Source organism: Ambystoma mexicanum, chromosome 4p (genome assembly GCF_040938575.1).
Source record: "Ambystoma mexicanum isolate Mex_15411 chromosome 4p, UKY_AmexF1_1, whole genome shotgun sequence".
NCBI lineage: Eukaryota > Metazoa > Chordata > Amphibia > Caudata > Ambystomatidae > Ambystoma > Ambystoma mexicanum.
Window position 1 is genome coordinate 256,048,176 of NC_090927.1, and position 14,433 is coordinate 256,062,608.

The 14,433-nt window shown below is 46.0% G+C and overlaps 1 protein-coding gene across 5 annotated transcripts in view; it reads left to right on the top strand.

The window, feature by feature from the left end:
- Window positions 1-14,433, top strand: part of MMUT (methylmalonyl-CoA mutase) — a 641,762-nt gene that overhangs the window by 214,744 nt on the left and 412,585 nt on the right. For all 5 annotated transcript variants that reach the window (XM_069605779.1, XM_069605780.1, XM_069605782.1 and 2 more), the window contains one exon: window positions 2,053-2,301. In XM_069605779.1, the coding sequence (XP_069461880.1) occupies window positions 2,053-2,301 (249 nt within the window). The remainder of the gene's footprint in view (window positions 1-2,052; window positions 2,302-14,433) is intronic.

Genomic DNA, 14,433 nt, shown 5'->3' on the forward strand with positions numbered 1-14,433 from the left:
AGCAATCTCGATTGCCCCAGGGTACAGACAGTCAGGCTCTTCTGCCTCTTTGTCAGGTACATCCTCCATGGAAGCCATTACTAGGTTAAGGGAGACCGACAGCCGTCCATAGCTCCCAATAGGGTTAAGTAGACCAGGCAGAATACTCATATTACTTTCATTATGCGGTAAAGTGCCGCTTACCATCGTCAAAGGTATTTGCGATGACATCCATCTCTGTACATTTAAACACAGCTCCAAACGGGAGTTATTATAAATATCAAAATTAGTTGAGTTCATTAGAGTACTGGCACTGGGGCCTGGGACTACCGTTTCCTCAATTGTTGAATTAATTTCAGGGAGTGGATTCACAGGAAAGAACCCAGTAATTACACCTTGATCAGCCGGAATGGAGTTCTTGGCTTTCTTTTTGGATTTTGATTTGTTCTCCTTAGCTTGCATCTCCACATTCTCCTTGCTAGATTGTGTCTTTATTTTCTGCAAGTTGTATTTCGATTGTGTGGCCCTTTTCCCCTGCAGCATTTCAGTGTAAACAATAGATGCTGTATCCAACTATGATCTTCTATTTAGTATAATACTTTCCACCTGTTATTATAGTGACTAGCTCAGCAGCTACTAAGAAGCAAGGCTAATATTCCGTTTTATTGCAGGATCGCAGAGAAGAATACCCCACGGTCTCCTGCAAGTTACCTATTAGTCTTGCTCAGCGCACAGATTACAATTTAGTAGTACGGCAGCAGCAGTTAGTCTTGAGTGGATTTCACCTGCCTGTCCAGGATCAAAGGCTAAAAGCCTGCAGTCTCCTGTTCACGTTGCTTGTGCTCTTGGTTACAGACCAATTTGCAGCAGCCACCGCCTACTCCAATATTGGATGAGCAGTCAAATGGAACCCAATGCTGCACCCTTGTTATCTCCAAGCGTCACCCCAAAATCCTCCTGCTCCCAATCTCCAGTTAGAGGTAGCGGTCAAATGCTTTATCTGGGCTGGGACCAAGTCCACAGGGAGGAAACGGCCATAGTTAGGCCGTCAATCAGTGGGGGATGGGGAATTCAAATAGACAGGCGAGGTAAGCAGGCACATCAAGGAGAGTTGTAGCTAATAATACTAATAGTGTTACATCAATGTGCGCGCGTTCCCGCTACTTATGTCAGTCAAGCCACCAACCGCAGTTCATGGTAGACTTAATGTGCTTTAGGCAGGCACTAGGCACGGAGCACGGGATACCAGATAGTTCTCACAACCTTACCCGTAGCTTTCAACTCGGCTCCGTGCCTCCTGGACTACGTGGCACAAGCTCACCATCTGTTCCTTTATGGGGCTCGGCACTCAGTGCTAAGAATTCCCCAGCGTACCTCTATTAGCCGAATCCAACTTGCTATCCGCTCCGGGTCAGTGAACTGCCCAAGGGCAAGCCTTCCCTACGTACCTCAGCAGGACAGCTCTGAGTACCTTTCCGCTCTAGGTCTCCGTGCAGCACACAGCTTGCACCGCGCGGCCCAGGGCACGTCTTCCTCACACAGCGAGATCAGTAAGCCGAAACTGTTGGAGGAAAGAACCTCTCAACATGACCAACGTACAACAGCAGCAGAGATTTCCAAATCAAACCGCACCTCACAACTCGTGACTCAACACAGAGGCCGCTTCCGATTCTCTCTCCCGATTCAGCAGACACTTTATGGTTCGTTCTTCCCCGGCCTAGAGGTTAAAGTGAAACTTTTTTTCTTTTACCGAGTATTCCCAGCCTGACTGGGAATATTCATGAGCATGTGAATCCATGCTAGACCAATGCTGGAGAACAATATTTACAGGTAAGTAACTTGAACCATATTGGCTATTTATTAATGGTGAGGCCTTGTTTGCATTTTTATTGAATTTGTTTTAAATTGTCTCAATATCTGAATTTAAGGGGTACATTTAATTCTTAAAATGAAATAAAGGCATTGCACTTACTATTTTCAATATCAGTAAATCAGCATACTGTACCAAAATAATATTCTAAGACTGTTTTAGCCATCAGAATGATGTAGTGTATTTATTGCTTTTCTCCATAGGATCCCTACAACAATATTGTACGTACTGTGATTGAAGCCATGGCTGCAGTATTCGGGGGCACTCAGTCTTTGCACACAAATTCGTTTGATGAAGCATTAGGGTTGCCAACAGTGAAAAGTGCACGTATTGCTCGAAACACCCAGATCATAATCCAGGAAGAATCTGGTATTCCCAAAGTGGCAGATCCATGGGGAGGTTCTTACATGATGGAAAGCCTCACAAACGATGTGTATGATGCTGCCTTAAAGGTAAGTTTCTATTGTTGTTGAATGCACTGTGACAAACATATTCCTTTATAGTATTTGACTTTTTGTTTACTGCCCGAGTAATGTTCAAAGACTCTGCTCTGAAGGAGTCATTTGTTAATTACTTGCTTGCTGCTTCTACTTTATGCAATGTTGGCCCTCTCCCCTCACCCTCTTGTGTGGCAAGAAACCTGGGGATCATCTTCGACTCTCTCTCCTTCTCACCTCATATTGCTGACCTTGCCAAGAATGCTCACTTTCAGCTTCACCTCCTCAGTGGCATTCTCCCTTTCCTCACCTTCCCCCAGAAACCCAATGTTCTTAGAGATCTGGTTTTCTCCAGGCGGGACTACTGTAACAGCCCCTTCCTTAATCTACCTCTTTCCACCCTTCGCCCTCTTCAACTAATCCAGAATTGGACACCGAGACCTACCCTTGGCCTCAGACCCAGAGACTGCATCTCTTCAGTCCTAAAAACTCTCCACTGTCTCCCGGTGAATGCAAGGATCAAATTCAAGACCCTCCGCATCATCCACAAGGCTTTTTGGGCCTGGGACTATGCTACATTCAACTTTTTTTCACAAAATACCACCTAGCTAGAGTCCTTCGGTCGTGCAGCTCTAACTCTCTGCTGGTCAGACTTTTCTCCCAGCAGAGAGTGGGTGGTAGATCTTTCTTCGGCAGGAGCATCCCTCTGGACTGGCCTCCCTGCCCATCTCAGACTTGAGCTGAGTCGCCTTAAGTTCTGGAAGCTTCTCAAGACCTTCCTCTTCTCCTCCTTCCCTCTCCCCCACCTACCCTCTCCCCCTTTCTTGTTAATGCCCCCTGCTGATATAGCTGGCTGCCTGGTCCCTTCTGAGTCCTACAGGGGCCAGGCCCCTCCTCGACCAATCTGACTCAGCACCCAGCACTTGCCTCTGGGAACCCCACCCTGAACAGACTACTGAGTCTGGTCCACCCCTCCTTGCACTACCTGACCCTCACCCCTTACCCAATAGCACTTGCTATCCAGGTGTCACCTAACACTTAACCAGCCCCTACCCCCTTCCCTCCGGCATTCCCCCTTACCGTCCCGTCCCCCCCTGCACTTCCTGTTGCTGCACTTGCACGATCTGAATGTCATAAGGCTAGTAGGACAGTTTTTTTTATCCTTCTTGGTCCCCCCCCCCGATCCCCACAACCCTTTTAGTCTTGTGGCACCTGGAAACACTTTCTGCTGTATAGGCGCCATGCAAATTCTCAATAAATAAATGTTCGAAAAACCATAGTGTAATTTATGCAAGTACGTGAAACGAATTGCTGATACTGTTTATGGCTGAAAATGGTTAGTTTAAAAACGTTTGATTATGTAGTTGGTAACGAGGCATAAAGTAATTTAAATCGTAGCCCTTCACAACACTGCAAGTTCTGCCTACATTGTCCCAACTTCACATTTCTTTATACTCACTGACCTGGGTGAACCATGAAATTGCATTTTTCGAGCTGACAAGCTTGACAGAAATGTTCAAAGCCAATGGTTTGTAAAGCCTCATTTCATGTGGACTTTACACCAGATAATGTCTGGTAAGACTTGGAGCACCGATCTGCAGGTTGTTGTAACTTCTCAGTCAACCCAAATTGTTGAGTCTTCTTTATTCTACAAAGCTATGGTCTCCGCTGCTTTCCAACTGAACCAACCACCACCTCTGCAAATCCCGACTCCTCTTGAAGTATAGATTAATGGCGATGGGTATTGAATACTTTATATATTTACTTCTGATGCTTGTGAATCTGCTTAGAATCACATGCTATGCATATAGTCGGACATCTAGTGGTAATCGGGCAGTATTGCATCTTTTTTTCGAAGATCGAAAGGGGACGCTGACATGGGCGTGACTGTAACACTATCCGTGACGTGCAGTGTAGCCAAAATCCCTCACGCGTCGAGGTCCCTCAAATTGTTTTTTTCCGCCAACTTAGTTGCTCGCCTAATGCGGAGCTCGCACAAGTTAATAGTGCTTACTTTGTCCTACGGTCGTCTAGTCTCCCGACTAATCTTCTCAATGTCTGCCTCGTGGGCTTCCTGCCGCCGAAGACATCCACAGCTGCTCGACAACTGATGACCGCGTGGCCTCGGCCCTGCAGCCAGACCCTTACGGTAGGGAGAGTGGGGCCCTGGGTTTATTCTTCAAGAATGTATTTCCTTTTCCCTTCTCTTTCTCTATTTGGTCTGGCTGCAGTCACCCTCTGCTATGTAGAGGACGCCCTTTAAATTTTGCCCGTCGTGTAACTGCAAGTTCCCTTGGAAGGACACCTATCGCCGTTGCAATTGGTGTCTGCTCGAGACCACAACGAGCGCTCATGCAAGTCTTTTCGACCGAAAACGTTGAAGGACAGGCAGACTAAACAGTGGGCGGCCTAAGCTATGCAGGCCGAAAGTCATTCCCCCGTTAGCGCGTCGCTTCGGATGACGAATCCATCGGCAGCCATGGCTCCGAATTGGAAGCCATCAACCTTTCGGCTGAACCTTCAGGCTCCCAAATGCTTGTCCCCGACAGACAGGCCACTGGCTCTGTTATGGGGAGTTCATACCCGGCGACAAGGGCACACGCAACTGTGGGATGTATTGAACGACTTTTGCTCTGCTATGCTGCATCACTTTATGATGGAACCAGAAACAGCAAAATGGCCGCAAAACCTTGGTGCTCGCCAAAACCTCCTGAAAATCGCGTTTTTCAACGGACAAAAAGATGGCTGCCCAATCTGCCACGCATGTTGTCAGTGGTGGAACAGAGCTCTCACTTCTGAAATGTGTCACTGGGCTCCACAACAATTGAAAATGGAGTGCAGAAGGAAAAAGCAGTGCTCTGCTATGTGTAACTCCAAATCTTGCTTGAAATCACTTTTTCTTTGTTGCTGAAACTTCAGAATGCCGGTACAGAACACCTTTCAAATACTCAAAATTCTTGCTGGGGGCTACAATTCACTTAGTTTAAGAAACCATTGTGAACTTACAATGTCTGAGAGCATAAAGAGATTTCCACAGCAAAAGTGGCCTGCCTGTAGATCTGCCAAAAATCTGTGTGCAGCAGAGGGCTGCTGTGATGACAGCTGTCAGGGGCCTGCCTGATTAAACTTTAACATGTATAAACTGAAATCAAATGTTTGCAATCTAAGAGGCCTGTTAAAGATAGTAACCCATATTGTAATTGTTTTGATCCCATGGTTTAAAATCTTGAATGAGAATCCTAGCTGTGATTTGATACAGCAAGTTGGTTTTATGCTAAGGAAAAGGCCACAGAATGTAACAATTAATGTAAACCTGGCTGAAGCTGCAGAACATGAATAACAGGTTTTTCTCACAGAAGGAAGGTCTTTCCCCCCAGCAGGAACTCACAGAGAAGTGTTAATTAAAGGGTAGGAAAGAACCTGTTCTACAGAGGCAAAAGGAACAATGACAAGCTGCAGAGCAGGAAATTCGAAGTGTGAAGACAGTCGTAAATGGCCTCTGCGAGGAGCAAACATGGGGGATGGCTCCTGGGCTTCCAGGGAGAGACCAAGGGGTGGAGCCAAACAACCATTTGTTATTAATGTGATTTCTGGATGCACAGGTGAAGAGGCGCCAGAAATGTGTGACAGGTTCTGGACAGCAATGGCAAGAAATGTGGTTTTACACAAAATGTATTTCCGCTAGAAATGTGAAACTTTATACACTTATTCCCATGTTAAACATGCACACTTGTAGAAATTTGCTTAACAATTGGACATTGTGTTCCTAGTGAAAAGAGCACAATTCTGTGAAAAGCAGAGACAAGATCCCACAGCTACGGGGTTTTGAGGAATAGCTGCTAGGTAAAATATGTAATCTATATATGTGATTTTCATAGAGGTTGCACATGTGAAAATATGTATTTTGCCAAAAGTAGATTGTGTTCCAGGTGCTAGGGGTGGATTCTCAGCCTCATACAAATCACACCATCAAGATGACACTCTGTTTCTCTCCTCCTATCAAGGCAGAGGGGAGACTTTGACCCAATCGCCATTCAAAGGGGCAAGCTTAGGCTAAACCAGCCCACACACCCCCTTTATGATGGCATTTCATAGCATAAATAGGGACAGCTCACCACACATAAGGACAGACAGATTCACTCACTATCCTGATTCTGGCGGAGCACCCTGCTGCAGAACTCTACATCTTCCTTGCTTCAGACTCCAGAACTTGGCAGAGCAAAAGGCCAATTTCATAGCTGAACCATTCTCAGCTAGGCCTCATATTCCAGAACAGAAACCCCACAAGCCTAAAGGGAAGCGGCATAATACAGCCGGGCTGTGCTGTTACTGCTTGCCTGCTGAAAATAAATATACTCAGAAACAAGAAGGTCAGAGCCAGTCCAGTCCAGTCCTGTGCCGTGTGGTGACCAGAGTGCATTGCAGTCCTGTGCCGTGCTGTGACCAAAGCGCCTTGCTGACGCTGCCCAGTCCGATGTGCCCAGCCGTCTGTCCTAAACCAGATCCAATCCCCTGACCAGAACTAACAGTCAGCCATTTAAAAACTTATCCAGTGAGTATAAATAGAAAGAATTGTCACTAGCATATGTACCTTGCATAGTCTTATCCCTATCTTAGACCCATCCTATCTTGTATTCAGAACCTGTATTGTTAGGAGTATCTTTGTATTGGCTGAACCCTCTTTTCCAAACCATCCTCTTTCCTCCATAACCAGAATTGTTAAAATTATCTTTGCGCTGATCTTTTCTCATCTGAAGAAGGCGAGTTTCCTTAGCAGGCAGTCACCCTGATAAAGTGACTGTGTTCCTGTGGGGTATTCATTTTGTTCATAGTTATCCTCTGGCTTAAGAAAATCCATTTGTCACTTTAAAAGCACATACCCGTTTTCCCTTCTCGCTTCTATCTTGAAAAAACAACCTCCACTTAAACGTCTGTAGCTTCCTCAGTTTTTGTGATGGAAACAAAATTTCAACTTCTGCTTGTAGCTAACATCCATATCTATCAATCACACCTAAAACCGCATTCCATGCTATTCTCCCGTTATAGCGAATATCGCATAGTGAAAAGTTTGCAGCGAATTTACGTTTTGGGGAAATTCTTACACGTGTAAAACAGCTTTTAATTGCCTCCGACTTGAATTTTAAGTTTTCAAATGTTTTCTTGGGATTAAATCATTGCTTGTGTCTGTGTGCCACTATCCAAAGTGGCTCCTGTAAGAATTTATAACGATTTCAGCAGTTTTTACCATATTTGGTGTTTTTGCCCAGTCCATTCTAAAGATAACTTTAAAAGCCATTTTGACAGCTGGATAGTCAATTCCGTTTTTCTCTTGTGTTTGCTGGGGGAAAGTGGGATTGATATTCTGTTTGAATTCTGCCATTCCTGAAACCTGTTCTCTCCTCCTATCTATTTACATTTCATATTGGGGGTTGAAGGGTGTGCAGGGGGAACCTCTAACCACAGTGCTATCAGACCTGAACCCACACAAGTATTATTTTCTGTGCTGAATAGTTTTGCTCACTACTTACTCCTTGTATATTAAAGAGATTATTTAGTGTTACATCACCCCATTGGTGAATGTTGTGTACCTATTAAACCTATTGTGTTAAAATGTTAAATACATAAATATTTACCTTTGCAAACCAGCCTGATTCCTGGTTCAGTGTGACCGGGGGTGTTCCAGGAGAAGGGCGTGATGTGAGTGGTATATCGTTCAGAATAAAGAACCTTTAGACAAAAATAAATAAGGATTTCGGTTGTGCACTACATGCTAGACGTTGACTTGGGTGTGTACCGGATTGAAATCACTTACACACCACAAATACCTAAATACACAACCCCTAAGGCCTCCTCGAAGGACTTCGGTGCCTTGCGAACCTCACGGTTCGGCACCCTCCACGCAATCGTCTTCGCGGCATGCGACTGGGCATTCCTCTGGAAATGGAGTTCACCCAAAATAAATACGGTCACCTACACACCGTCCAAGGGCGCACAAGCACCTAAGACGTCAGTTGCGTCGTCGACCACAACGGCGCCATCAGGCGTGTCGAGTCCTTCCATTCAGCCACCGAAAATCTCTGAAAGCATTGTGGCTATTATTTCGGTAGCTACAGAACACAAGAGCACCCCCTCTCGTTGAGAGGAGTTTTCGGAGGCCCCCAGACTCTCGAAGGCCTTATTGGAAAAATCTCCCCCTTCTGGGCAATCTCTTCCACCTCCAGACCCTTCTGCATCTTCCCTATGGACTAGGGAAAGATTTGAAAACTATTTGGACAAAATAGCCAATTTTATTGACTTTTCAGACAAATAGATCACTCCCAAAAGACCTAGGGAAGAGGATTCCTGCCCCATTCCACATACATTACAGAAATGTCCCATCTCTGCACAAGGCCACCCAGAGGATATCTTGGAAGTCTCCGAACAGGAGGATACCTATGAGGACATTAATCAATTTGCTCAGGACACAACTGACCAAGACCCAGACTGGGATCGGGATCAGCCAGGGGATCAGGGCCCTTGGCTATCACCAACACACACCCCTGACCCGGACATCATTTGTCTAGATCCCCCTTCTTCGCCTCCACAAAGGGAGTAGTCCCCTGTGGATGACCTAATGTTATTAAACGCCATTTTAAAGAAAGCGGCCAATAATATTGTGATTGCAACACATGAGGCAGCTCCTGACTCTGACTTTGTTGAGGATATCCTCAAGGAGAAGCCTCCGACTAGCCAAGCAATACCCCTACTCAATTCTATAAAGAAGCGCTTAGCTCCTCCTTTGTTGTCACCGTCCCTCATAATAATTCCGTCCATCTCCTTCTGACCCACTATACATATTGGGTAATGCACACCGGACTCCCTGGTCGTTACAACCACTATGAAGAGGGCTGGGGTTCCACTGTCCACGGCGGAAGCCCCTCTGGATACGGATTGTAAGAAACTTTATGCCCTTGCAAAACGAATCACTGCCTCTGAGGCCTATTAAACTAGGATCGCTAACTCTCCTGGCAATCTACAGCAATGTCCAATGGGGCCTAGCCAAGGATGGCTTTCAAGAGGTCCCATAGCCCACCCCATCACGCCTGCTGGCGGTCATGGCTGTGGGCAGACAGGTTACCCACAACATATTAAAAAATACTCTGGACTCTGCTGAAACTGCTGGACGCACTCTTGCCCAGGGGACTTTACTTAAGAGACACGCCTGGTTGAAGAACTTCGGCTTTAAACCAGAAACTCAGGCTCCTCTTATCAATAAACCAGTCGAAGACTCCAACCTTTTTGGGAAAGCTGTCGATGACGCCCTGGAGACTGCCAAGAAGGAGCACGAAACGTTGAAATGTCTCAGCCAGATCACGTCCAAGCCCTTACGCCAACGTGGAGGCTCTAACTCCTGCAGTTCCTTCCATGGACAATCTTTTCCCTGTCTCCCCAGCGACAAAATGGCTCAGGAAGTACCCCCTGGTCCTCCGCCCAAGGCTCTTCCGGTAACAGCCAGTATCAACAGAGAGGTCCTCATAGAGACAAGGGTAGAGGCAGGAACTCTACTCCTAGAGGCTCCCCGTCCTCTACCTCAAAGTGGCTCACCGATTCGGGTCCCCTCTCCCGCCTACCCGGTCAGGGGTCGCTTGTCATTTATTCACACCTGTGAGGGCATCACATCAGACCAGTGGGTGTTAAAGACAGTTACCCATGGCTACTGCATCGAGTTTCACCGAACACCTCGATACCACCCACCCAAAAGAAGACGCCTGTCACCAGAACACCTGTGCATCCTGCTGGAAGAGGTTCAAGTCCTTTGGGAAAAGGGCGCCTTAGAGGTGGTCCCCATTCACCACGTAAACAAGGATATTTATTCAGTTCACTTCCTTGTACCCAAAAAGGATCTCACCGTGCACTTAGACCTGCGCCAAGCGAACCTCAAAGATTCAGAATGACAACACTGCAGGAAGTATTCCCACTGCTGCTGCAGGGCAGATTACATGGCCACATTGGATATGAAAGATGCATACTTTCAGAAAAAGTCCAGTCTAAATCCCAGCTAAATCATTTCTGGGTCTCTAATTCAGACCAACGACGGCCTCGTCGTTCCCTCCAACGAGAGTGTTCAAAACATGCTGTTCCAGATCCCTAACTATGTAGCCAGTCACAAGGTGACCGTACGCAAAGGCATGCAACTATTGGGTATGATGGCCTCCTGCATCTATCTAGTTTCACACGCTCGGCTGCTCATGCGCCCCAGGCAAGAGTGGCTCTCGAGCCAATGGTGTCAGGCCAGCGGCCAGTGGGAGGATCTAGTGGTTGTCTCGGCAGCCCTCGTTCAGTCTCTACAGAAAACCTTCTGCAGGGGAAACCCTTTGCCCCCCGCAGTAGAAGCCACTCTCACCACAGACTCATATCTGACAGGGTCAGGGGGGTGGGAGGGTCTCACCTCCTTCAATAGACGGCGCAGCATCTAGCATCCAATGATAGCATCCAATCACATAAACTTGTTGGAACTGCTAGCAGTGTTCAAGGCCCTGAAGGCCTTCCGAACACACCTCCAGAGGAAGACAGTTCTAATCCTCACGGACAGTGCTACGGCCATGGATTACTTAGACAAACAAGGGACCACTCACTCTGTAGGGCTGTCCAAACTGTCCCAGAACATATGGAAGTGGGCTCTCAAACACAAGATGTCCCTCCTGTCACAACATGTTCCAGGGGAACACAATCTTCTTGCGGGCGTACTCCGTAGAGACTGCCTCTACCCGTAGTGCACCAGTGGTGACTACAAGAGTACATTGTAGTCAATGTCTTCGTAGACAGGGGCTTCCCAGAGGTTGACTTGTTTGCCACTCTGGAGAACACCCAATGCCCAGATTACACCTCCAGGTACCCTCAGAACTGCTCCAAGGGGAACGGTCTCTGGATAACATGGTCAGGTAAATGTGTCTATGCTTTCCCCCCCCCCCCCCGATTCCCCTGCTCAACAGAATAGTGCACAAGATGCACCAAGAGCCAGTCAGGATGATTCTGGTGGCCCCGCCAGCCTTGGCTTTCCCATCTCATGGCAATGTCAGTCTCCGCTCCCAGGAAGCTGCCATGCCCATACAGCATGCTGTCTCAAGACCAGGGGAATACCCTGCATCCATGCCCTCAAACTCTCAATTTAGCAGCCTGTCTCCTGAGGTCATAGAGTTCGGGCACCTCCAACTCCCTCAAAGATGTATGGACATACTCCGACAAGCACGGAAACCGAACACCAGGCATTGGTGCTCCGGCAAATGGAAGTGTTTTGTCATCTGGTGTAATTGGAAGGGCATCAATCCTATTGATTGCACACCTAAAAATATTGTCCTGTACCTAACCCACCTGTTCGATTCCGGTCTGGTTTTAATTTCTCTAAAGGTCTACTTAGCTTCGATTTCGGCTTACACCATGTCCCAGAGCAAGGTTTTGTGGTGGTAAATTCAGGTAATTAAAGCATTTATGGAAGGGATAAAGAGGCTTCATCCCCCTATTTCCAACCCAGCTCTCAGGTGGGACCTGAATGTTGTTCGTGCCAGACTAATGGGGCCTCTCTTTGAACCAATGCACCAGGCTACCCTTCAAACACTTGCCTACAAGACCGCCTTCCTGGTGGCCATCACCTCTATAAGGAGAGTTTGTGAACTGCAGGCCCTTTTAGTTCAGGACCCCTTTGTCACGATTCACAAAGATAAGGTGCAGGTAGGTGGGTACAGCAAGCTGTGCTCCGGATGTCACTATGATGGGTGAAGTTCTAGAGTGGAGGCAGAGGAAGTGAGGGACAGAGGCAGATTAGAGGCGATGGAAACCTTTTAGCTAGCCGGCAGACTAGAGATAGGTTAAGAGGGTATCTCGGAGGCAAGGAGGTAGACTTTTAGTTTGGTTTTGAACAAATCCATGTGGACTGTTTCTCAGATCTCCGGTGGTGTAAGGTTGTCAAAGAAGGAAGATGGCACAAAGGTTGAATGGTGGTGGTTCTAGACTGAATTATGAAAAGACCCTCACTATCCCTATCATCTAAGAGGGCTTTCCCTGCCTCAAAGTAATACAAAAGGATCCTTCAGAAGGTCTGTCGAAATCAAAGTCCTCCATTATGTGTCACAACCTACTTTTATCTTTTGCACTACTACTAAAGACTAGTATAACTCAACGGAAAGTTCCTTCCTGTGAGGCAGGCCTGGTATCACAAGTTGGGGGACACACACAAAGGTACAAGTTTCAACATCTTTATTAAGTATGACTGGGGTCGGAGACTTCCTAGCTGGCCCTAATTCTATAATGGAAGTCTCCTCGACCATCAAAGTAAAATAAAAGGGTTGAAGTCAGTCAGTCAAACAATGGAAAAGTCTGTGTCAGAAACCTATACTTGCCCTTGGGGGGTGAAAGGAAGCAGTGGGAAGTGAGAGGTGTCATATAATAGGGATTGAAAGCTGGAGAAGGCAGTGTTGGTGGAAAAGGCATCAGGTGTGAAGGAGGAGAGTGAGAACTGTAGGTCAGAGAAAAGAGAATGGCGGATGTTTTAAATCTCCTTTTTGTAATAGGTGAAGCTAGTGGTGAGCGGTTAGAGGGTGGAAAGGAGGTGGTGGAGGAAACAATTTAGTGATCAGATATGCATGGTGTAGCAGTAGTATTAGTGTCTGAGAGGGAGTTGGAGATGAATAAGATATCCAAAGAGCTACCCCGTGTTTGGGTATGTAGGTTATGGATAGAGTGGAGAGCGTGGTCACTAAGAAAAGACTAAAGTTCAGATTTCTGAGAAGTGGTTGGAGCGGGAAGGTTAAAGTAACCTAAAAGATCGAGGTGATGTTTAGTCGAAAGACAGTCAAGGAGTTATCCAAGAATATCAAAGAATGGTCCAGTGAGACCAGAAGTGCGATATATAGAGATGTGAACCGAGTGATGCCACATGCATCCCCATCCTTTTCAAGTAGCCTGTAGTAGCCATATTCCTCCGCTTCGAACACACAAGTAGAACCTGGGCCATTCAATACTCTCTGCATCGACCACTGGTTTTTGGTCATGTTGTTGATTAGATTTCTTTTTTAAATTCTGTCAGCCATCAATAGTTGCAATTTAACCCACCCACCATTTGGTCACTGGTTTCTTCAATGCACCTTGAAAATTCAATTTAATAACCTAATCTCTGCCTCTGGTTATTACTACACTAGGATACTTTTACTCCAACTGCTCATTCTAGTCTGGCTATTCAACGTCTGGCTCCATCGCACTACTTTAAAGTTCCAGAAGGATCCATTATCCATGATAACAGCAATGGGAAACCCTTCTGTAAAAACAACTACTCTTGAAAATAGAATTCCCCTTCTATAAGTGCGCTCTCCTTTTCACTCTCACTTTATAACCCTGGTCAATCCTCTGAAGTGCTACTAGCTTGTTTATCATATTTGAACTTTGGATTTTTCCTGTGCCTTTTGAATTTCTTTTTCAATTCATCACGGGTCACCTCCTCCCCTATGGATGTCTCATTCACCCGGGCATTTAACTTGGAACTCCGACTCAGCCTCATCATCAACCAGATGAGTGATACACCAGTGACTTCAGTGATAGCTGACCTCATGTTCCGTGTGCAGTGAAAAAGTCGAAAACATTATGTCGAAAGTCATAATGTCGAGGAAAAAAAAAATGTCATTCTTTTTTTTTATGTTTTATTTTTTTTTGTTTTTTTGGGTTCCGCAAGTAAAAAAATGGGAAAAGAGGGGTTGGGGGGGAACCCCCCATTTCTAATAAAAAAGAAAGAAAAATGGACATTCGAAATTTTTTTTCGACTTTCTTTTTTCGACATTATGACTTTTGACATAATGTGATTCGACATTATCACTATAAACCCTCATGTTCCACATAATTTCACTGAAGGCTTTAGTTATGTTAACGTTATTCCTGATTGCTTATTCTATTGTTCCTGTAACCACCAAATTAAACCTGTCCACCAGTCCATTGTTCTCTGTGGTAAAGTGCTTTAAATTTCCACTTAATCCCATTTCCTGTGCGATTCTGTCAGTTAACGAGGCTCCTACACTGTAGCTAATTGTCACCTGTTGTCTCCTCAGGATAGCCTCATAAATAGGTAAGTGGATTGGATAGCAAAAGCTAACCAATTATGGGAGGGGGAGGCTAATATAAAGA